At 31.0% G+C, this 25,557-nt stretch overlaps 3 protein-coding genes across 6 annotated transcripts; 1 reads left to right on the top strand and 2 right to left on the bottom strand.

The window, feature by feature from the left end:
- Positions 1 to 77: 77 nt before the first annotated feature.
- Positions 78 to 3,626, bottom strand: LOC124926916 (probable methyltransferase PMT11). 2 transcript variants are annotated; one of them, XM_047467243.1, is made up of 9 exons: positions 2,950 to 3,626; positions 2,670 to 2,819; positions 2,328 to 2,598; positions 2,134 to 2,247; positions 1,898 to 2,057; positions 1,238 to 1,495; positions 1,046 to 1,168; positions 518 to 595; positions 78 to 440 (listed from the first exon to the last, which is right to left on the bottom strand). In XM_047467243.1, exons 1-9 carry the CDS (start codon positions 3,583 to 3,585, stop codon positions 242 to 244), a joined length of 1,989 nt encoding a protein of 662 aa, XP_047323199.1. In that variant the 5' UTR covers positions 3,586 to 3,626; the 3' UTR covers positions 78 to 241. The 2 variants fall into 2 exon arrangements, with proteins under 2 accessions (XP_047323199.1, XP_047323200.1); XM_047467244.1 differs by having other exon boundaries at positions 2,134 to 2,244; positions 2,950 to 3,625.
- Positions 3,627 to 14,646: 11,020 nt separating this feature from the next.
- On the bottom strand, positions 14,647 to 15,108 carry LOC124923844 (probable calcium-binding protein CML44). Its single transcript, XM_047463818.1, has one exon. It carries the CDS (start codon positions 15,106 to 15,108, stop codon positions 14,647 to 14,649), a length of 462 nt encoding a protein of 153 aa, XP_047319774.1.
- A 3,348-nt stretch (positions 15,109 to 18,456) lies between these two features.
- LOC124926618 (ubinuclein-1-like) lies at positions 18,457 to 25,353 on the top strand. Of its 3 annotated transcripts, none has more exons than XM_047466877.1 (14): positions 18,457 to 18,591; positions 18,703 to 18,969; positions 19,246 to 19,332; positions 19,436 to 19,528; positions 19,642 to 19,718; positions 20,416 to 20,956; positions 21,711 to 21,810; positions 21,904 to 22,013; positions 22,423 to 22,509; positions 22,617 to 22,742; positions 23,142 to 23,273; positions 23,389 to 23,436; positions 23,575 to 23,676; positions 24,663 to 25,353. In XM_047466877.1, the coding sequence occupies exons 2-14, from the start codon at positions 18,736 to 18,738 to the stop codon at positions 25,095 to 25,097; spliced, it is 2,172 nt and encodes a 723-aa protein (XP_047322833.1). In that variant the 5' UTR covers positions 18,457 to 18,591; positions 18,703 to 18,735; the 3' UTR covers positions 25,098 to 25,353. The 3 variants fall into 3 exon arrangements, with proteins under 3 accessions (XP_047322833.1, XP_047322834.1, XP_047322835.1); XM_047466878.1 differs by having other exon boundaries at positions 18,674 to 18,969; XM_047466879.1 differs by lacking the exon at positions 18,457 to 18,591 and having other exon boundaries at positions 18,674 to 18,969; positions 22,426 to 22,509.
- The last annotated feature ends 204 nt before the right edge of the window (positions 25,354 to 25,557 follow it).

The following is a 25,557-nucleotide window of genomic DNA, read 5'->3' as shown; positions in this document are numbered from 1 at the left end:
AAACATATTATTACTTGTAAGATCTTTTATTATTAAAAATTACATAAATAAAAAAAAAGATACCCATAAGAAGTAAGTTTAGTTAGTTAAAATTATAATGACTAATTTTCATCCCAAATGTATATGTTAATAAGCTAAATTATAGTATTTTACATTTGATTAGAATCTATATATATTAACTGAAAAAGTGGAGATACTTCTAAGAGATACAAAACATTCGATCAAGAGCCGGCAATTTGTGTTACATTCGTTTCTCGCATCGCAAAAGCTTCCAACTTCCGTGAGGTCCCTCGCCGGTATCGAACAACGTTGAAACCCATCCAACTGCTTTTGCTAATCCATTTAGATCATCGATTATGGAAACCTTGTCGCGTATATAGACGTACCCTCCTGGCCTAAGGATTCGATCCATCTCCAATATGATCTTCGCAATATCGCATCTGTTAAACAAGTTTCATGAAGTTACATTTGATATATAACGTTACAAGTTCTTGAAAAAAAGTGAAGATCTAGTTACCTTTTATTCTCCACGGAGAAAAGAGCTGCTGCGTTTATTATGTCGTAAGTCCTCGGGTAAGTGTCGAATGGTTCGCACCTGTCAACAAATCAGGATAATGTGAATTGGTGAGTTTATTTAGATCTCGATGGAAATTACATAGGATTTTCGAATTAATTTCTGAATTTGATTAATGTTTTTGTTTTTTTTGGAAAATTGATTAATGGTGTTATTTATCAAACATTAAACCCAAATAACTCACTTCTTCATAAATCAATTTATTGTAACAAGAACACATTACATAAAAATGTTACATGAAAATTAAGAGAATCTCTTCTAGACAAATCGATTAGTGAGTTAAATTACAAAAATACCCTTTGTATTTCGTATAAATTTTATATGAAAACCAACATGGTATTTTAAAACTTTTGAATGATGAAGTGATTCTGTATTTGATCCCTTCATCAAACTAGGCCTAAGTTTAGTTCAAAAATCTAGCAGAAAAATGTGTTTACAAACATGAGTGGACGGCTCGAAGAAGGTTCATACCAGTCATGCCTAACTCCGATGAGGCCGCGATCATAAATAACAGGCAAAGAGTTTGTGGAACTAACTGGCACGACATTCATAACCCAACAATCCACTCCGAGATCATGCAATGCAGCTGCGAAACTGATGAGAAGAAGATATTTACATTTCAATTACAAAAACTCAGGCTATAAAGAAGGCGATATTACATACCCTCCATATCCAGCCCTCATGTCCAACACATTCCGAGTTTTCAACTTCTTCCAATGGAAAACATTAACGTAACCGCTGGCAATATCGTTCCAATATTTTGTGTCGGCTTTCAGTAATTCCTTACGAGATGTGTATGCATCCATTTCAATGCTGAAAAGCCTATCGGGTGGGTTGTGAAGCCGAGCAGGCCATAAGCTCACATTTCCTCCATAACCGTTTTCAGGTAGTTTAGTGATGCATGCCTTCAAAGGAACATACCTGAAAAAGAAAGTAGACATCTAAATCATCATTCAAAATACTAAATTATCATTACATTACATTACCAAGATATTGTTATAAATCGATGCCAAGTAAATAAAAGAAGACAAGAAAATAACTCAAGATTAGAGATATTGATAGAAGGAACCGAAAAAATCCTTGCCAAGACCATATTAAATTCATGCCCACGACAGTGTTCTGAAAAATTCATTTTGTCTGGCCGACCAAAACCAATTTGAGTCACCATAACTCTAACAAATATAACCCAAATAACCGCAAATATGCATCAAACAATTTTGTTTTTCCAAATAATCGGATTATTTAAGGAAAAAAAACATACCAAACAAGCCTAGAAACGTAACTGGAAGGAAATATAACAATGGTAAAACAAGGACGACACACCAATCATTGTCGGGACTGTCGTCGTCATCACACAATACCGGTTTTACAGCGATATCGCGACTAATATAACAGCTATTGTTACGAGGCTTTTGCCAAACAGCAATATACCCTTCCTTCTTTACGAGTTCCCAACACATTTTACTAGTGAGATTCATCATCTCTGCAAATAATATTAGTAGAAACCAATCAGAAAACATAATATCAAAATGGGTAAAATTGAGGATCATCCGTTTCACCTTTCCATTGTTCCATTAGATTCTCTTCATGCTTGTACACAGGTTGTGCAGCCCAAATGAAGTACCCTCCAGCTCTTAACACTCTGTTGACCTCAAGCAGCAATATCCCATCTTCTTAACAAACAAGAAAATAGTAAAAATAGACATTGCGAAAAGTTTAAAACACATTATAAGATTAGAGAATTAGTATATACCATCACGAGTCCAGTTAACTCTGCATCTCGAACAATGAATGAAGTCAAAAGCTTGGCTGGGATATGGTAAACGCTGTGTGGAGAGTACAGCCAACATTGCGGGAACTCCACGCTCGAGAGCAAACTGAATCTGGTTCTCATGAGCATCTTTTGGTGCAACTGACAAAGTGGTAACATTTCGACTTAGCAAGAATGCACCAAAACTTGCTATACCACAACCAATATCCAAAGCCACTCTGGTTCGTTTACCAAATTCAATTTCGGGAACCATCTACAAGATAATGCCCAGTTTAGTTTGCAAATGCAGAAGATAATTTGAATCCAAATCCAAATCCAAACTACCTTAGAGATCGTATCTAAGTATTGACTTGCTCCATGAATAAACTGAGTACCACCTCCAGGAAATGTGAATTTATCCTTCTTTCTTGATATCCAATTTTGTCCTCCTTTATCATCAACCAAGCGTGAATGAGGAACATTATTATACCATACCTGTGTTATATTACAAGGAAGAAAAAGCATTCATGCAATGACAGTTCTAACTTGTAAAATATCAGTTTGATTTCCAAATCCCTAAATCAAAACCTAATACAAACTGAACTATACAGAAAAGAATACCTACCTCATCCCTGCTTTGAGGCCATGGTATCTTCAACTTATATCCTTTCGGCCTAGGAACAACACAATTCAATCCCTTACCTTCTCCAGGACAATGTCTTTCATAAATCTCTCCATTTCCCGTATTATTCAAACTAGAGATCACCTCAACATTGTCCAAACAAGGAATGTAATCAACCATACTTTCAGCACAAACACCATATTTCTTTAACCTAACCTTCGATTGTCTCTCTTCATCGCTCTGTCTTCCTTGTTTTTCTGTCTCATTCGCTATACTCTCAATTAATCCCGGATCGAACTCCCCTACCTCAAAATCCGATGTCATTATTCCGTTCTCGTCAACTATTCCCGTCCTCTCCGCAATCAACGGCGGCGGCGGCGGTCGTACTGTTGGAGGCGGCGGCGGAGGCGGTGGCGGTGGCGGTACTATGACTGATAAAGACGGAGAAGGAGGTAATGAGAGGGCATAAGAAACTGGATTCATGGAATCCGGAGATTGGAAAGATGAACTTGATTTAGCATGAGTTGAAGGAGAGAAATCAGTGAGATTATACGAATCATCAAAAAGTTTTCCGACGAAGAACAGAGATAGAAATATGAAGAAAATAGTTGCGATTTTGACGAAGGTTGAGTTCGCCATAGCTTTTCTCTCTCTAGGCTTGCCGTTCTGCAAACGCAATTATATGAAGAAGAAGGGACCGTTTGGTTTGCACTTTTATTCTTACTCGGTTCATAATTATTTATGGAAATAAAAACAAATATTATTGTATAAAATATTATTTTATTGTTTACCACTTTATGTTATGAATATTTTAATATATTAAAATATAAAAACTAATTGTGGTGGGATTTTAAAAGATTGAAATCAAACGGGGCTTAAAAGGGATTCTGGTAATGAAAGAATGATTAAAATATTTAATTATTATATTGAAAAGGTTAACGTATGAGTGGGGACAGGTATTTTCAGATTTTTTCTCATTGACTTATGGTCAATGGAAACATTAATTTAATGCATTGGATTAAAAAAACTGTTTAATAATGTTTTGATTAGGGTTATTTATATATTTTTTTGGTTAAGAGTTAAGAATATTAATAATTAATGGGTTTATTGGTCATATTAAATATAATCTTTCAAATATTTTAAATAACTCCAAACATTAAGGTATTGAAAAAAAAATATTTGATATTCAGTTTGATTTGAGATAAGTTATTTGAATAATTTAATCAAGTTATTAAAAAAAATATTAAATTTTTATTTTAAATTAAACATCATTTAGTTCCGTCTCTTATTAATTATATTATATAATTTATTAATCAAAATACTAAAATATATTTATTTAAAAATATATATTATTATATATTCAAATTAATAACATTAAAAACTTATAAAAATATTTAAATACTATTTATTTTTAAATTAAACGTGTTTAAATATATAATTAAAGTATATTTTAAAACATTATTTTATTTTCTAATAAGGTCATTATTATTATTATTATTATTATATATTATTTAAATTATTTTACTAATTTATTTTTTCCCAAAATCAACCATAATCAATATTTTTAAATAATTTAAAATTTATTTGAATAAACCTCAAATTAATATTCTTTATTTATTGTTTTTAATTAGTTAGACTGTGGCCTATAACCACCTTCCCACTATACTTAAAATATGTATTACTAAAATTTTGAAACATTAACATAATATTTGACTAAATTATAAAAAGTATTAAATAAATTTTCATTTCATGCAATGAGATAAACAAAATATCATAAACAAAACTGTGGTCCCGTATAAAGTGGTCTTCATGATTTACTCAAAATCATATCTTAATAACTTTTTGTGACTTTATAGGATATGATGTTGGTGGGCTCCTTATATAATTGTATTTTTTTTTTTTTTTATGTTATATATATATATATATATATGTATGTATGTTCGGGCTTTCATTAAGAGCATGTTCCATTTTTTAAATTAAAAAAAAATGAGCATTATGAGATACAATAATAAGTTATTTGTTGTTCTATAATATTTTTATTTAGAATTTAAATTCTAGGGAGATATTATAAAAATATTTAATATTTTAATTAATAAAATAAATGATTTGATAATTAAAATGATTAAGAAGTAATTTATAAAAAAAAATCTAAAAATATATTTAAAAAGTCAAACATGAAAGAATTCTAAATGAAAAAGAGAGAAACTCGTATTAAACAAATAAAAATATTTTATTTTATACTTAAAATATGTTCTTTATTTATTGAAATAAGTGTATGTTTTGTAAGAGAGAAACTCATATTAAAATATAGTTAAGGGTTTAATAGTAGGATTACAATGGGATGAATCAGAGCATAGATGCATTTATCATCTATTGAGGATTTATTTTACTACTATTGTCGTCCTATTCGGATTTTGAAAAATTCCCCGAAGCCGTTACACTAATTATTTAAAAAATAAAAAAAATTCATAAAATTATATAAATAAATATTAATATCATATATAAGGTAATATATTGAAAATTTGTAAATTAACACATTTTATTACCTTTAAAAAATATTTTTTTATGTATAATATTTGAATATTATATTAAAATCGTGAAATCACATGTACCATCATAAAATATATATATATATATATAATAACAAAAAAAAAAATTATACTAACACTTTCACCGTCCACATACACTAGTTTTCATCGTGAGCTTAATAAAAAAAATAAGATTATTACGTATTAGATTATTCTGCTAGATGTTTTTTTTATCGGTAGATTCTTTTATCACTTATCTTCTCACTCACATATATAAATAAAATATAAATTAATTAATTTTATTTGACATTTAAATAATGTGTTGCATAGTAAATGTTACTATCCTACTTTAACAGGAAAAAATTGTGTTATAAAATCATCTTGAATGAAACTGCAAACGAGATTTATCCTTCAAACCAAAACGTAAAAGGTACATAATCTCATATATTTTTTTATTTATATTTTAGCCCTTCAACTTTTATTTAAATAATTTTATATATTGAACTTATTTATATAATTAATTTATATAAGTTATTTATATTTTAATTTATTTATATTTTAAATTGTTTATATGTTTTATTTATTTTTATTTTTATTTTTATCTTATATTTTATATTTAACTTATTTATATAATTATTAATTTAATTTATTTATATAATTTAATTCATTTATATAATATTTTTTATATAACATAAATTTATAATAATGTTAATTTTTTTTTTATCTAATTACACTTCCAAATGCATTGATTGATTATTTGTAGGAGGAATACAACAATTCCAACATTTGAAAAATTATCTCCTTTTTATTTGTACGAATAATTTTTTATTTCAATCTTATATGTACTTTTTTTGTTTTTGTGTTTGTGTATTGTAATTTTTATAATTAATTTTAAAATAATTAAATGATATTGATATTATAATGTTGTGGTGTGATTTATAAGTTTGTAAAATATATGGGGTAATATTAAAAAGTTATAAATGTTGATGTAAATAAGAATATTATAAGAATATTCTTTTGAGTTTGAGAATAAGTTTTTCGGTTGGAAAATAATTACTGTTTGATGTGATATTTACATCAAAATGAATTTAAAAATAAGTTTTTCGATTGTAGATGTCTAATGGGACTTCAACAACAATCAAAAAGTTAGTTTAGCCAAAGGTCTTTTACTACGATTTTTGTTTTACCGTTGTTAAAAAGAATTGATAAAGAAATACGTGGTTTTAATCTAAGACCTTTGATCACATTTTTCTCACATGATATATTATTTCTTCTTATTATTATTTATTTTTCTATTTTTATTGTAGGAAGCTAATATGACATCACTAAGTGAAACCTTAAATTCAACTTAAAATATTTTAAATAAGAATCGAATTTGTAATTTTTAAACCATTCTATAAATTATTTTTCCCTATTTTTTTATCGCTCTATTTTTTATTATAAGAAAATGAGTTAGCTGAATTCTATTAGGTCGTCAAAGTGTGGATATATTTTTGGACTTGACAAAAATCCAACCCACAAGAAATAAAAATAAAAATTATTATTTATTCAAATTGTTAAAAATTTAGAATATTAGTTTTTTTAAATGTTTTGTTATGAGGTCACACCTCTTCAATTATTCATCCCAACTCTTAAAGTTGTTGGTTATCTTATCTCGTAAAAAATTACACGTAAATAATATATGAATACAACAGATACAATAGATTATGTAAAAATGTCTTCTCGTTTGCTCCGAGGCCTGTGAAACACAGTTCCCTTAAAACAGTTTCACCGTCTCCCGTTTGTGCTGGAGAGTTTCGTCGGTGGCTACTTCCCAGGGTACAACGGAACCTGCAATGATTTAGCACAGAAAAACCACTACAACAGCGAACTAGACAAAAGTACCTGAATCACAATCACCGGGTTTCGCACAGAAATGATCGAGTCAAGAAACTTGAAGAACGCTCACAAGAACGCTCACAAGAAAACTCACAAGAAAACTCACAAGAACAAGGAAATACTTTAGAATTTTAGAGAGAGAAGTGATAAGATAATGTGTAGAGAAGAATACAATGTGAAGGGATATTTATAGTTGAAAATTAAACTCATAATCAATTCTTTAATCCAACGGTCACTAATCCATCATCCATTCATCCAACGGTTATCGTTGCTTGCCTTTTCATTATCTTTGCAAGTTACATCCTACAATAAATATTTTGTAGTTACAATGGCAATTAACATCATTTGTTAATTGCCTCATTCAAGACATTTATGTTAATTGTAACAATTAACAAATTTAATTCACAATGAATTTGATGTGAATTTCATTTGGATGAAATTTCACCTTAATTCACATTTGAATTTCATGTGAATTTCATTTGGATTAATTTCACTTTAATTCACATTTGAATTTCATGTGAATTTCATTTGGATTAATTTCACTTTAATTCACATTTGAATTTCATGTGAATTTCATTTGGATTAATTTCACTTTAATTCACATTTGAATTTTATATGAATTTCATTTGGATTAATTTCACACTTAATTCACATTTGAATTTGGTGTGAATTTCATTAGCCCAAATATCATTTCCATTTAATTAATGGAATTAGTTTAATTCCAACAATCCCCCACATTAATGGAAATTAAAAGATTAACCCGGTGAAAGGTTCAACAGTTGAATTTTACATATGATAGGTAGGTGTAACCCTTTGAACCTTCCCTTATGAAAGTATATATAACTTTACTAGCCGATTAGTAGACTCGATGTCCTTGAACTATTCTGCCTTTTGTGTAAACGATTACACACTTTCACATAAAATTCTTCCTGATACATGTCAGTTCTCATGATTGTGTTCGTTTTGGCCATGAACACTCGCCTGGTTCAGTGAGAGGGTCTAGAATTGAGCCGTGCAATTCTTTCGAAGCGGCCCCACTTCTCTCTCACATAGGTGATCTCTTTATTCATAAAGAATCATTAAAAGCCTGTGTGCTTATCCTTTCCCGAAATGCTATTTTATCGTAGGATTTTTACCCATAGCAATCTACCAAGTTTAGTACAATTAGGTTGTCCCATTGAACCTAGTTCTTGGGATCTCCAGTCATCATAGGTTGAGTTTCCCTTCATACTAACTTATTGTAGGCTTAAGTCCCATTCCTTGTGAGGACTTTAACACCAACTCTCTATTTAACCCTTTGGTTAGCGGATCCGCAATATTATCTTTTGATTTTACGTAATCAATTGAGATAATTCCAGTAGAGAGTAATTGTCTAATGGTATTATGTCTACGACGTATATGTCTAGACTTACCATTATACATATGACTCTTAGCTCGTCCAATCGCAGATTGACTATCACAATGAATAGAAATTGCTGGTACGGGCTTAGACCATATTGGAATATCTTCTAAGAATAGACGTAGCCATTCAGCTTCTTCACCACATTTGTCAAGAGCTATAAATTCAGATTCCATCGTGGATCTTGCAATAACAGTTTGTTTAGAAGATTTCCAAGATATAGCTGCACCTCCAAGTGTAAATACATATCCACTTGTTGACTTAGAGTCTTTCATATCTGAAATTCAATTAGCATCAGTGTACCCTTCGATAACAGCAGGATGTCTCGTGTAGTGCAGACCATAATCACGAGTATTTCTTAAATACCTAAGTAATCGTACAATGGCTTTCCAATGATTATTACCCGGATTACTCGTGTATCTACTTAGTTTGCTTACTGCATAGGCTATATCTGGTCTTGTACAACTCATTAAGTACATTAGACTCCTAATTATTCGAGAATATTCTAATTGAGATACACTCTCTCCGCGATTTTTAGATAGATGTTGACTCGTATTTATCGGAGTCTTAGCCAATGTAGAATTATCATTGTTAAATTTTTTGAGGATTTTATCCACATAATGTGACTGACTTAGAACTATCCCTTCCGATGTTCTAATCACTTTGATTCCAAGAATCACATCAGCAAATCCCATATCTTTCATGTCAAATTTTGAATTTAACATATCTTTAGTGGATTTAACCATTTTATCATCACTTCCAATGATAAGTATGTCATCTACATAAAGACATAAAATGACGTAACCATTTTTTGTGTCTTTAATATAAATACATTTATCACATTCATTGATCTTAAATCCACTTGAGATCATAGCATGATCAAATTTCTCATGCCATTGTTTTGGAGCTTGTTTTAAGCCATACAATGACTTAACTAATTTACAAACTTTATTTTCTTGCCCTTGAGAAGAAAACCCTTGAGGTTGATCTATGTAAATTTCTTCTTCCAAGTCTCCATTTAAGAAAGCTGTTTTTACGTCCATTTGATGAACTTCTAGATTGCGCAAAGAAGCAATCGCAAGAATCAATCGAATAGAAGTTATTCTCGTAACTGGAGAATATGTATCAAAATAATCAAGACCTTCTCGTTGGCGATATCCTTTTACCACCAGTCTTGCCTTATATTTATCAATTGATCCATCAGCTTTCATTTTCCTTTTGAAAATCCATCGGCAACCTAGTGGTTTATTTCCCGGAGGAAGATCCACTAGTTCCCATGTATGGTTTTGCAAGATAGATTCTATCTCACTATTAATTGCCTCTTTCCATTGAGGCCCTTCAGACGAGTTAATTGCCTCATTATACGTTTGAGGTTCACTTTCCATCATGAAAGTAATAAAATCTGGACCAAATGATTTTTCGGTTCTAGCTCGTTTACTTCGTCTAAGTTCAACCTCAACTTCATTCTCCTTTTCTTGTTCATCTAGTTCAAGAAATCTTTTTGGAGAACGTTGTTCTTCATTAGACTTATATGGAAGTACATGTTCAAAGAACGATGCATTTCTCGATTCCATTATCGTATTCTTATGAATATCCGGAATGTCCGATTTAAATACAAGAAAACGATAAGCACTACTGTTATGTGCATATCCAATAAATATACAATCAACAGTTTTTGGTCCAACTTTCACCTTTTTAGGTAATGGTACGGCTACCTTAGCTAGACACCCCCACATTCGTAAGTATTCATATGATGGTTTTCTTTCATGCCATAATTCATATGGACTCTTATCTAGCTTCTTTCGTGGAACCTTATTTAAAAGGTAATTAGCTGTCAAAATAGCTTCTCCCCACATGTTATGTGGTAGACCAGAACTTAATAGAAGTGAATTCATCATTTCTTTTAATGTTCTATTTTTTCTCTCAGCCGTACCATTTTGCTGAGGAGAATAAGGTGCTGTCGTCTCATGGATTATACCATGTTGAGCACATAGCTCGGCAAAAGGTGATTCATATTCACCTCCTCTATCACTTCTTAACACCTTGATCTTTTTACCAAGTTGGTTTTCAACCTCATTTTTATAAAGAGTGAATTTTTCTATGGCTTCATCTTTACTTTTAAGAATATACACATAACAATATTTTGTGTTATCATCAATAAAAGTAATGAAATATTTTCCTCCACCACGTGTTGGTGTTCCTTTTAAATCACACACATCTGTATGATTTAAATCAAGCGGTCTATTACTTCTTTCAACGTTTCGAAAGGATGATCTCGTCAATTTCGCTTCAACACAAATTTCACACTTGTGTTTCTTATTAATTTCGAATGTAGGTATACTATTCAATTTTATTAATCGATGCATCGAATCATAATTAATATGACCTAGTCTACCATGCCATAAAATGGAAGACTCCAACAAATAAATAGAAGACTTATTCTTTTCATTCATTCTTGGCTTAACTGCCATTACATTTAGCTTAAAAAGCCCATCAGTAGCATAACCTCTACCTACAAACATTCCACCTTTGGATAAAATAATTTTATCCGACTCAATCACAATTCTAAAACCATGCTTACTTAGAAGAGATCCGGATATCAAATTTTTCCGAATCTCCGGAACATACAACACATTAGTCAATGTTAAATCTTTCCCTGAAGACAACCTTAACACCACTTTTCCTTCACCTTGTATGTCAGAAGTGGCAAAATTCCCCATGAACAGCTTTTCACCATTCTTCACTTCTTCGAGACTTGAAAATACATCTTTGTTGGAGCAAACATGTCTTGTAGCTCCTGTGTCAACCCACCACTCTCGTGGATTAGACCCCACCAAGTTAACCTCAGATATCATCGCACATAGATCCATGTCCGATAATCCTTGAGTCAAGTTAGCCTCTCGAACTCTTCTCGGCTTCTTGCACTCAGAAGATCTATGGCCCATGCCATTGCAATTGAAACACTTGCCAGTGAACTTCTTAGAGATTCCTCATTTAGGATTAAGGCTCCGGTTTTTGACAAAAGAATTGTGTTTCTTCTTGTCTTTACTATGCTCAACCACATTTGCTTTAGCCACATGTTGACTAAAGTATTTCTTTGAGGCGCTTTTATTTTCCTCTTCAATGCGTAGACGAATCACCAATTCTTCTACGTTCATCTCCTTTCGCTTGTGCTTAAGGTAGTTCTTGAAATCGTTCCAAGACGGTGGCAACTTCTCAATAATAGCAGCCACTTGGAAGGTTTCTCCCAAAATCATGCCCTCAGCATGAATTTCGTGCAAAATAACTTGAATCTCTTGAACTTGTTTAATGACCGGTCTTGAATCTACCATTTTGTAGTCCAAAAATCGACCGACCATAAACTTTTTTGCACCCGCATCTTCTGTTTTGTACTTACGTTCAAGAGATTGTCATAGTTCTTTGGCCGTATTCTTTTCACTGTACACATTGTACAATGAATCTGATAAGCCATTCAGCACGTAATTTCTGCATAAGAAATCTGAATGGTGCCAAGCATCAATGGCCGAAACCGCTTGCACATCAACTTTCGGATGCACGTTTGCATCCGACGATGAAGCCACGTTTGGCTCATCGATTTTGGGAGTGGGAGGATCCTCCGTGAGGAATCGCGCAAGACTTAGGGTCGTGAGGTAGAAGAACATCTTTTGTTGCCATCTCTTAAAGTTTGATCCATCAAACTTTTCTGGCTTATCCAGATGGTTAGCTGGAACTGGCATCCTCATGTTAGAAGCAGGTGTTTCGGTAGTCATTTCTGAATCACAAAACCAGAAACGTGTAAGAATCTGAGATAAGTAATATTTGCTGACTGTTTTAAGATTGTTGGTTATCTTATCTCGTAAAAAATTACACGTAAATAATATATGAATATAATAAAAGGATAATACAACAGATACAATAGATTATGTAAAAATATCTTCTCGTTTGCTCCGAGGCCTGTGAAACACAGTTCCCTTAAAACAGTTTCACCGTCTCCCGTTTGTGCTGGAGAGTTTCGTCGGTGGCTGCTTCCCAGGGTACAACGGAACCTGCAATGATTTAGCACAGAAAAACCACTACAACAGCGAACTAGACAAAAGTACCTGAATCACAATCACCGGGTTTCGCACAGAAATGATCGAGTCAAGAAACTTGAAGAACGCTCACAAGAACACTCACAAGAAAACTCACAAGAAAACTCACAAGAACAAGGAAAGACTTTAGAATTCTAGAGAGAGAAGTGATAAGATAATGTGTAGAGAAGAATACAATGTGAAGGGATATTTATAGTTGAAAATTAAACTCATAATCAATTCTTTAATCCAACGGTCACTAATCCATCATCCATTCATCCAACGGTTATCGTTGCTTGCCTTTTCATTATCTTTGCAAGTTACATCCTACAATAAATATTTTGTAGTTACAATGGCAATTAACATCATTTATTAATTGCCTCATTCAAGACATTTATGTTAATTGTAACAATTAACAAATTTAATTCACAATGAATTTGATGTGAATTTCATTTGGATGAAATTTCACCTTAATTCACATTTGAATTTCATGTGAATTTCATTTGGATTAATTTCACTTTAATTCACATTTAAATTTCATGTGAATTTCATTTGGATTAATTTCACTTTAATTCACATTTGAATTTCATGTGAATTTCATTTGGATTAATTTCACTTTAATTCACATTTGAATTTCATGTGAATTTCATTTGGATTAATTTCACACTTAATTCACATTTGAATTTGGTATGAATTTCATTAGCCCAAATATCATTTCCATTTAATTAATGGAATTAGTTTAATTCCAACAAAAGTTAGTTAGATTGGTTGTTCTTCTTTCTTCTTCCCAACCATCGTTGAGATTTTTGTTTTGCATCTTGTTAAATTCTATTAATATTTTGTTGGAATATATGTGATATCATATGGAGTATGAATATTGATTTAAATATGGAGTATGAATATTGATTTAATGATGTCTAGGTTGGTGGTGACGGTTTCTAAGAGGGGAAGCAATGAGATTGTTAATTTTCATAATAAATGATACTCGATTAAGCATTTAGGATTGTATTGTAGTTGAAAGATTTTGTTAAATTTAGGCATCTCTTATTTATTTTTATCATTTTAAGAACTCTAGTTATAATATTTTGTTAAATATAATGCTCCCCACTAACACCCCATTAACACCGTTAATCAATTGAAATTGCAGTGATTTCGTATAAACGAAATGGATTAGAGAGAGGTCCGCACTTGGTATTTTGTATAGCAGCTCAACAGAAAGATTCTCAAAGGATTCAAGAAATCGTTTTTCTTGAGAGAAATATGGCCGAAAACGATTTATAACAGCGGAGATAGGTGGGAAGCCCCCGGTGGTGGTGGTAGTGATCATGGAGGAAAGCAATAGGCGTGAGAAGGAGTTGTAAGAAAAAAATAATTTGAGTTTATACTATTATTAATGACGTATATAAAAATAATAAATTAATTAAATAACAACTTAAATAATTTAACAGAGATATTTAACGGTGTTAGTGTGAAGTATTAAATATGACAAAATATTATAACCAAAGTTTTTAAAACAACAAGAAAATAGGAGAGACCTAAATTTGACAAAATCTTTCAACTACAATCCTAAATTTATCATTTATCTTTTTTTTTGTGACGAACAATGTAAATTTGGCAAAATTGTATGATACAAGGTCACTCTATATCTGATGAATAAGATATTTTTTTATTTATATTTGATGAGTGTAATAATGGTTTAGATGTATTTATTTTTTGTTTTAACGTAAAAAACCAACGTATCTCCCAATTCCATATAGTTCGAAAAATTAAGAATGAGATATCAAAAGAACATATAGTTCGAAAAATCTTATTTTTACCTATAGGTCTATTTCGCATTAGAAAGCGACATCATATTTTTGAACTCCTCAAAATCAAGCATCCCATCCACGTTCAAATCATACATGTTAATCATGCTATTACAATCTCCCCCGAAATGCTCGTTCCACATCCCAAGCTTGGATAACACCAGCCCCAACTCCTCCGACGTGATGAAACCATCGCCATTGGCATCAAAAACCTTAAAAGCTTGAGCTAGGTCACACATTTCTCGAATTTGGTTGTTCTCGACTAAGTCCTCCTTCACGAGGCTCTCATAGAAGAAAACAAAGTCCACAAAGTCAAGACTCATTTTGCTCATGAGAGACTCGAGCCCATCACGGCTAGGGCACAAACCGATGCCCTCCATGGTGTGGAGAAACTCATCAATGCTAACTCGACCGTCGCCATTCCTATCCAAGCTCTCGAAAATTGCGTGCAAATCAATATTGATGCTTATTTGATTAGACATTGTTTTCAAATCTTACACAATCTTAAGATGGATGAATATTGAAGAATAATTCAATATTGGAATGTGGATGGAAAACCTATTATGCTAATATGAGTATATATGATCTAAAATGGAAGAAAATTCCTGGAAAAAGGAGGTGTGAAAATCTGGCACATTTCATGCCTTAGCTAGAAGTTTCGTTCATTTATATCAGGATTATTATTCAGTAATGGAAAATAAAATATTTAATGATATAACCGACTCATTTGAAATAACTTTCTATTTTGTTTTTAATAACTATATTTTTTTTTTAAATTGGGTTCGGGCAATATTTCATTAAAATAAGTTTGTTATTAAAACTATATTATTTGTGGTCTTTTTTTATAAATTTAAATTTGATTGTTATATTTTTTTAAATACACTACATTATATCAGATATAAATTATCATATCGGATCTGTTTGATAATTATTTGGATAATATCTACATCCAATCATTTATCTTTTACCATGATCTCTTAGAGTTAGGATGAGATAACAATTATAATTTTTTCTGCTATCCAATCTGAATTGTTTCATGGGCGTTTTTTTTGTTTGTGTCTCTATTTCGATTTAATACTGATTTTATTTCGAACACTATAAGCACAATTAAATATATAAAACTCTAAATATATCTATTTATTGAGTTATAAATTTATTTTTTATAATAATATGAATTTTCAATAAGTTATCAATTGGAAAAAAAAAAACATAAATGATAAATACATTTCCTATCTCAATCCGCCCCATTCTTATTCCTAAATTCCCTCCTCATAGTCAAGACTTTTATTTTTATTCAAAATTATTTTTTCAAACAATTAATAAAACAAAATAAAGTTTTAATATAATAAAAATTCTACATAAAATTTCTTATTAAACAAATATATAATAATAAAGTTTGTATATTTGTAAAATTTATTTATACATCATAAAATTAATTAATATACTTTGTATACAAATTTAATTAGTTATTTTATTTAAATATATTTTATATCGACATCAATAGATTAATTTTTATTATATCAAAACACTCTTCAACAAATTATTTGTTTTTTTCTATTCATTATAACAATTAAACATTTCAAATAAATGATCTTGACAATATAGCAATATGAACAATTGTGCAGTCAATTCTATATATATGTTTTTAATTAATGCATATTACGTAAATATAGAAATCAAATTTGATTAGTTCACCAAATTTACTCTATAGAAAGCCGCGTTTGTTTTTGTTTGGATGACAGCATTATTTAGACTTGACCCATTAGTATTCCAAATTTAATCTAGAAACCTTAATCAGTACATATTATCATTCTCATTAGAAAAATAATTTAGAGAGTAAATTTGGAAGGGAATTATTCATTAAAAAATTAAAAAAAAAAAAATTATCTCTTATCATTTTTTTCTCATATTTTTAATCAATACTATGATGACATCTCATTCCTTCTCTTCTTTTCTTCTCTCAAATTATCTCCCTTATTACTTCTCTTATCATTATTTGATCATAAAGTTTAATAAAAGTTGTAAATTAATAAAATAATTTATAAAAAGACTTTTATATAGATATCAATTACAAGAAAACTCAATTTAAGCTTAGATAGTTTTAGTTTATTAAATAAACTTAATTAATAAAAAGTTGTTATTTTGTCAAAAGATATAAAAATTAATATAATATATATTTTTTTATAAAAGTTAAAAGGTATTTTAATATTTTATTGATAAATTAATTAATTTAATTTGATTATGAAAAAATAAATGATTTTTTATTATTATTTGAAGATTATTCAAATAACCTAAATTTGGAATTATTTGATTATTGAAGCAAATGCCCCCATTTTTTAAGCTTTCTAAATTTTTTTTTAGCTATTTTTGATAAATAAATAGATTTTATTTCATGACCATCTACAAAAAGAAAAATATATATATATATATATCATTTTTTTACTCATGTTTTTTTGATTAATCTATATCAGCCTGATATGAAAAATAATTATATTTGTAATGAGATTACTGTAAAAAAACATTAATCAAGTAATTTTAAATAAAAGAATTACACTGAAAAGGCTTGGGGGTTATTTAATTAAATAATCAACATAATTGATAATGGAACATCATTTATTTTTCGTTTTTATTTGTCTAACTTACTTAATTCAATAATTAAAATATAAAATATCTTCTATTTTAAATTATTAATTTTTATTTTATCAATATATATTAATACACTTTAAGTATATATATTAAAAAGATTTACACCCTCAAAATATTTATTAATAAATACTTTTTAAATAACTCAATTTATCTAAAAACTTAATCCAAACGAGACCTAAATTGTGCTTTTTTACAACGTCAATGCATTACTTCCTTAACAAAGAAAAAAAAATCTTCATAGAATATTTTTCCGTCAATGCATTACTTCCTTAACAAAGAAAAAAAAAATCTTCATAGAATATTTTTCCCTTTATTTTAGACAATTTAATTAATATATTTATTTAAAAGGCTAAATATCAATGCTTTAATTATGGCTAAAAACGTATTAAATTATAAATAACAATAGTTGAATCCTTATAATTATAGCTTCTTACATAAATAAAAATAAAATCAATTAATACATGTTATTACAATATTATTTTATCACTTCAATATTTATGTCTTTAATAATTATAGGAAGGTAATATTAAATAAGCTAATTTGTACATTAAATACGGATTGTTTTATCACGTAAATATAAAAAGAAAGTAGAGAAAACAAAAATTATTATTTTTTCAATCAATCAAATTTTGTCACAATCAATCACGTAATTTCCTTACACATTCACTCTTTCAAATTTCATCTCTCAATCATTTATTGTTGTTTTAAATAACAACTCTCTATATTGTTGAAGTAATTTTTAATTTAGTAAGATATTTTTAATGAAAATTTCTCTTTTATATTATGTCATTTTAGTGAAAAGTTTGATCTCTTGTAACTTTCTCATCTAACTTATTAAGTTAAAAGATATTTATATACAATAACAACCTTTAATAAGTTTAAACCTAAGTTAAATCCATTTGAAACCTGAATGATATAGATTATTTTTAGTTAATTTTTTTTTATGAAACAAGCTCTCAATATCTTTTTTCTAAATACATAAATAATCAAAACACTACTTTTCTTTTACTTCACTAATTTAAATTTTATAATTAATTTCTAAATTTAATTTTAAATAATTATTTTAAAAATATACATATAAACAATAATATTTGATCAATTTTAATAAAATTTTCAGAATTAAGTAATGATATATATACATTTATTTCGTATAGTTTTATTTATTTATATATATATTGTTTAGAATTTCATACTAAACCTAAGATCGTCGGAAAATCCCACCATCATCGGCGATAGCCGGAGTTCTCACCAAGAGGTGATGATAGAAGAAAGTGAAAACGAAGAACAAGAAGAAGAAGAATCAACAGTTCTCCATTGCAGTTATAATCTCAAACTTTTCTCAGAATCTTGCGCTTGATCCGTAAACGACAACTACTTTCTAATAATTTGCCGTTGTTTTAGGGTTTTCTTTCATCTCGATTTGTACGCAGATCTCAAAGCTATACTAGGTTTCACCGTTCTTCATGGAGCAAGAGAAAAGTGGCGCCGTCGAATCCTCTAGGATGTCAACGTCTTTCGTTTCCGTCGCCGGTAGGCATAGATTCTCCGTTGAGCTTAGGCCTGGCGAGACTACAATTGTTTCTTGGAAGAAGCTTTTGAAGGACGTTAGCAAGGCTGATAGACGTTCCTCTGTTACTGATGTTCCGTTAAATGCTCATCCTACTCTCGATTCTCACGTAGCTCCGGTTAAAATTGAGGTATGGACTCCGTTTCTTTCTCTCTTTTTTAGTTTTAGGTTTTTGGAGAGATAGTTAATGCTCAAACATAGATGAAACTGGAATTCTCTCCGTGGATTGAGTTAATTTGCTAAATTGGTGTTCAGTTCGTAGCAGAAACTCGTGTTTAGGTTTCATTTGCTGTTAAATTGAAGGGACTAGTGTCTTAACTTCTTAATGGATGTTTATTTAATGGGAGATTAATTGTTTCTGCAATCAATATGAACTGTTTTTTTTTATACCAAATTTCTGTTTCAGGCACAACCTTCAGATACTGGAGCTGAAGATCCACCCCCTGCAAGCCGATTTAGTGCTGTTATTGAAAAAATAGAGCGTTTATACATGGTGCGAAGGATTTTATTGGTTCTATGAATTAGTCAAGTATGAGAGAATCTTATATGGAATTATTGTATTGAGTTATTTTAATTGTAATGCAATGTTCTTCTAGGGTAAGGATAGTAGTGATGATGAAGATCACAATGATGTTGCTGATGATGATCAGTATGACACTGAAGATTCTTTTATAGATGACGCAGAGCTGGTTGGTGTTCAGTTAATTCTATTAATATTTAGATGGCTTGCTTGTTTTCTTTTTCGGGTGGTAATAATCTCAGCTAATAGTCTTATCCTTCTTGTTTTTTACCTCTTCAACAGGATGAGTATTTTCAAGTTGATAACTCAGCAATAAAGCATGATGGTTTCTTTGTCAATCGTGGGACCTTGGAACGAATGTGAGTGTCTTTCATTTTTAAGATATGTTATTGGAGGTAAAAGTCTTGTGGAGGTCTCATGTTTGTTTCCCACACTGAAAGCACCTTCGTTCAATTGAAGTGAACAGACGGTGGGATGTTTTGATAGCCTCCTTCCCTGGTCTAAAAAAACGTTTTTGGTTAACAATATTCTATAGGAGCTTGACTCATCTTTTGATTGCCTTGTGTTTTGTCAAGTTAGATGATAAACAAATTTAGAACATCTCGTATTTCGCGGGTGACTCAAGTCGGAATTTCTTGTGGCTGATGAAGGTGAGGAATCTTCAGGTCTTTCCGGGGATTGCCTACGTACACCTGTTCCACGTTCCTTTTAGACAATGGACATTCTTTCTGTCAAAACCAAGGCTGTGTTTGATCTAGGGTTATTTGAATAATGATGTTGTTATTTTCAAATAACCTTGTTTGGTGCAGGTTATTGAAAAATAGTTATTTGGGTAAAAAGACATTAGGGGGTATAAATAATGATATATTGTATATTATTTTTAAATAGAAGGTATTTTGGTTGATGATTTGAATGATATGATTGTTGAGTGGGTTGTTTAGAATTAATCCCAAATAACCCACATCAAAAAGGGTCCAAGTGGTAGACACAATTGCAACAGGTTAAATGAAATTTGGTTTCAAAATTAACTCTCATCTGTTTCACTTTTACCTGCAGTGAAGCTCCCTTATTGCCTCAAAAGCAACCCCAAAAGAGGAGGAGGAAGGATTTGGGAAATGATGATATTGATGCACCAAATAAGCACGTAAAACTAAGAAAGAAGGCTTCTCGAAAGTTTGATCCTATGGTTGAGAAAAACTTTGGTCCAGCTCCTGTTGTGGCTCTCCCTTCCGTACACTACGATGATGTGAAATTCCAAAATCAGATGAATGCCTCTATTATAATGCGCGATAAGAAGAAAACGTCCGAAACTAGAATCGTATCAGATTCATCTCTTCCCTCTAAATCATTAAATGACAATGCTTCCTTGTCTGTGCCTGAGGAAAAGGATATTAATAAGCAGAAGGTAGGAACACAGTCATTGAAGCATCAGAAGTCTTTTGATAAAATTTCTAATGTGCAACCCAACATTCAATCCGGAAGATCAGTCAATGCTTCTGATGAGTTAGATCAATCTACTCATAGGAGGGATAATGGTGTGATTCATGAACGAGTGGTTGTTAATGCTTCCCCAGGAAAGAGTCCCTTACAAACTGTGGTTAGTGCCTCACTCTTACCTTTGATACTATATATGTATATGTGCACATCCAATTATATGGCAGCTACTCTATAAAAGCTTATTGAATTTCACCTTTACCTAATTGTGAGCTCTTATGTTACTGGTATTAGTTATGAGGAAGAGAATATCTGATTCTTATAATATTTGTAGTTTTGGTTCCTTATGCATGTGCTTTATAAGTGTAGATATTAGTTAAAAGTTTAATAAACTATAATCACAGGGTGCTACTTTGAGGTCTTGCATTTTGTTTTTGCTCTATCATAGTATATTTGCAATATATTTCGTTTTCTCCCTTTTTATTACTTAGACAACTTATTTTTTTTAGCTTATTGGTGATATCTGATACATAACAGTGACTCAAACTCATTGAGAAAGCCTATTTTTGAGTTGAGTGTAGCTGCGAGATGAGTTCATTCTCTCATACAAACTCACCTAAAACATTCTGAATTTAAGTTAAAATTAAAAAGAGTTGGTTAGCTGACAAATCTTTTTATCCAACGATGTTTGTCCACTTAATTCATTATCTGTAGCCACACATCCTCACTTGCTATTGATCTACATGCTACTTCAGTAGTTATTCGAAGAGGCTACTTAAGTAGCATGTTGGAAGAGGCTTTTTTTTTTCTGTTTCAAATCAATGATTCTTGTGCTTCTATAATTGGTTTTATGTTTCTTGTCGTCCTTCTTATGACATTGAAGCTTGGTATTCATTGATGTTGATATATTTATGCAGAATGATCAAGTTATTCAGAGAAGGGAAGGTTCCAGCATGAGGGCAAAAAGTACAGTACTTGATAAAGCCATAAGAGAGTTAGAAAAGTTGGTAGCAGAATGTATGTAGGAACAATTTAATTTTACGAAATTCTTCTAATGTCTATATAGCCCCACTAAATGTAATAACATTTTACTCTTACTTATATATATAGCTGCAAGACCATCAGGTGTTGAAGTTCAGGATGCTGATACGTCGCCAGCTGTCAAGAGGAGGTTGCCCCGAGAAGTAAAATTGAAGCTTGCCAAAGTTGCTAGGCTAGCGGTACTTAAGAATGGGCAGTTATCATACTATCTATATTTTTTTAAACTTGAGCTACCCTGGGTGGGTAATTGCGGTGGGATGTTATACTAAACCTCCCCCAGGAAAAAGACCTTGGTTTAAGAGACAAAATATCACACTATCTATTTTTTTTAGTTTGAGCTACCCTGGGTGGGTAATGGCGGTGGGATGTTGTGCTAAACTTCCTCCACGGAAAAGACCCTGGATTAAGAAAGAAAGAAAAAATCACATATCCATTTATCATTATCATGGGATTATCAAGCTTGCTTGTTTGGGTTTTATGCTTGTTGCTCCCATTTCCCTTCTTTTTGTTGATTATTGGTGATGAAGCCATCTTGATGTATACAATTTAGTAATAAAACTTAGGCGTTCTTGTTCTTGTTTGTTGCAGCAGGCGAGCCATGGGAAAATATCAAAGGAGCTGGTCAATCGTCTTATGAGTATTGTTGGTCACTTGGTTCAACTAAGGACATTGAAGGTACATCTGTAGACTGTGATGATTAGTTTATCACTTTGTTTGCTTGTTGTAGCAATGAAAACATTTTTCCTGGTTATTTCACTCATGATAATAATGCAATTTGACAGAGGAACTTAAACATAATGGTAAACATGGGTTTGTCGGCCAAAAAGGAGAAAGATGATAGATTTCAGCAGATGAAGAAGGAATTCCGTGAAATGGTTGATTCACGGGTCCCAAATATGAAGTCCAAGGTAATAATCATTCTTGTCCTGCCTTACATTTTTTTTAGCTCGCCTGAACTCCATGGTGATAAAAAATATAAGAAAACCTCCAGTCTTCCTTCAGTCATGAAGAATTTTGCTAGGCTATGTTTGGAAGTGTATAATTGGAATTAAAATAATATTTAGAATTGAATTACAATTCAATTATTCTTTTTCTGAGATAATTATGTATGGAGAAATCTTGTAATTGCAATTCAGTTACAAGGTTGGAATTGAAATTAGAAAAATTATATACATTCAATTCCATTGAAGCTATAATTCCAATTACTTATTTTAGCCATCAAACAAACATAGGATTTGGAATTGGACCTCCAATTCCACCCAAGCCAAACATAGCCATATGATACTAATGGCTGCATGTCTTTCCAGGTAATTGAACAAAAAACTGGATCATCTAATGATTTTCGAGCAATTGCGAATGAAGAGAAAGTTAAAGAAAATTATAACATGGATGATATATTGGAGGACAAGATGTGCGACTTATATGATCTATATGTTGAGGTAGTACTGATTATGGATTCAGTTTGTCAGCTGCAGTAATGTTCTTATTCTTTTTCGGGAAAATAGCTGCAGTTAGTTTGTATCACTAAAATCTCACTCTGCATTGTTTTTTTAGGGTTTGGATGAGGACGCAGGACCTTTGGTCAGAAAGCTGTATGTTGAGGTGGTTTAAACAATTTTTTTGTATATTTGATTTATATTTATCGGCATTCTCATCTTAATGTTCTCATTAGATTTTATGGTTGTTCAAAAGTTCATAAATGAAATTCAAGAATTATGTCACCTCTCCCTTCTCCTGCAGCTTGCTAGGTTATGGCCAGATGGATTCATGGACAACCGTGGGATAAAACATGCTATATTTCGGGCAAAAGATAGGAGGAAAATTCTTTATAAGAGGCATAAGGTACTCTTGGTTTCTTGTTATTGGAAGCGTTTTGTCTTATAATCCCATTTGGAAACACATGGATACAAAATCTAAGGGTCGAGAAAAAGTATCTGAATGAGATTGTATTTGGAAACTAAACTTAGTTAGAGCAATATTCAAGATTTATTGGTTGAAATTGTTTAACTAAAGTGACTCAGTGGAAATAGTCGACCTAAGAGACCAAAAAGAGCGTCATGGCTGTCCGATGTTATTCGAGTTCTCATTAATTAAAATAAAGAAATTGTCCAACTAGGCTAATCTAGTTTTAGATATATATTAGAATAAATTAATTGAGAAATGGCATAGCAAGACTGAATCTAGTTGAGAAACCGTCAATTAGTTTCTAGATACAATCTAGATACGTTTCTAATGAACAATGCGCTATTATACACTAGAAATCGAAGCAACCCTAAAACACCTCCCTCTGTATATCTACAAAAAATTTAGCCCTCATCAAACATAATGGGAAACAATTTTTGGAACTGGATCTGTGTCTTGTTTTGAACGAAGAAACATCTAACAAATTTATGAATATATGTCAAATTAAATTATGTTCCGGAACATTATCCCATCTAAATCAACATCGGGATAAGTTTCTTAAAAAAAATTGTTTTCAAGGAAGTTTATTGACATTTTCAAGTTCGAACTCAACTCCAACCTCAAAGTGTTTCGAAATTGGCCAAAGCCTCCAACTAGAAGTGACATCCCCATGACAAATGAAATCTCAATTAGGTCCAAAAACCATTTAACATTTGAGGAACACTTTTTGTTTATGGATCTGGATCTGGATTGAATCTGTCTCACTAAGTTCTGTTTACAAATTTGAAATCTAGATGTTTTTAAATGGAACCCAATTGCAGTCATTTCTTGTCAATCCATATAAGGAATGATTTATAGTTCTATTTCCTTTTTCGCTGTTTAGAGTTTTCCTAATTTCTTATTCCCAAAATTTGCATACTGAGCAGGATCATCAGGAGAAGATTAGAAGGAAGAAAGTGCTGACTCCGAAAACCGAAGGCAATGTTCAATCTATCGCTCAAACTCAACATAAGCATCAAGATCATGTCCCGACATCAGTTGTCAGGCCTTTGACAGATTCAACAACAGATATACCTATCCTCCGGATGGCTTCTTCTTCAATTAGCGGCGGGGGGTTAGATCACCGGCCAAGAAAAGACAAGGTAAAGGTAAAAGGAACGAACAATCCAAACGAAACGAGGGTAGTGAAGAAGAGGAAGGTAGAATTGGCATTTGGGGAAACTAACAATGAATCTTCTTCTTCATCTAATCTAGAGAGACCAAAGTCATCATCATCTCATCATAGCCAAATTTCTCTTCACAAATCTTCCATTACATCTTCTTCTTCTGCTCCTCCTCCTCCTCTCACAAACTTGGAATAAGAATGAAGCTGCTGTTACTGCTCTCACATTATAAGAAAAAGTAAACCTAGAAAGAAAGAAAGAATGTTCTGCTGTGAGTGAAGATTGTTCAACTTCTCATGATTACTGCTTTTTATTCTATGCTTCTTTTCAAAACTATGTATTTTTAGATAGATCCATTTTGAACAATCTAACTGAAAAAACATGAAAATGTGTGTTTTTGACAACAAATTTTATAAATATCGGGATATAAATTAAGTTATGATTTTCATGCTTTATCCAGTTGTGCTCAAACTAATTTTATTATTTTTAATATATAAATTAATGAAGTTTAGAACATTGTCTTAGAGTTCACATAAATTTATATTTATAAATTAAAAAATATATTAATTCACATATTATATTAATGGTTAGGTAATTGGTTTATTTTATTCAAAATTATTAGTATACATATATGAAAATTGTAGAAGAGAATATTCAA

Source organism: Impatiens glandulifera, chromosome 2 (assembly GCF_907164915.1).
Source record: "Impatiens glandulifera chromosome 2, dImpGla2.1, whole genome shotgun sequence".
Lineage (NCBI taxonomy): Eukaryota > Viridiplantae > Streptophyta > Magnoliopsida > Ericales > Balsaminaceae > Impatiens > Impatiens glandulifera.
Note: the sequence above shows the minus strand (reverse complement) of the source record. Positions and strands in the feature narration are given on the sequence as shown.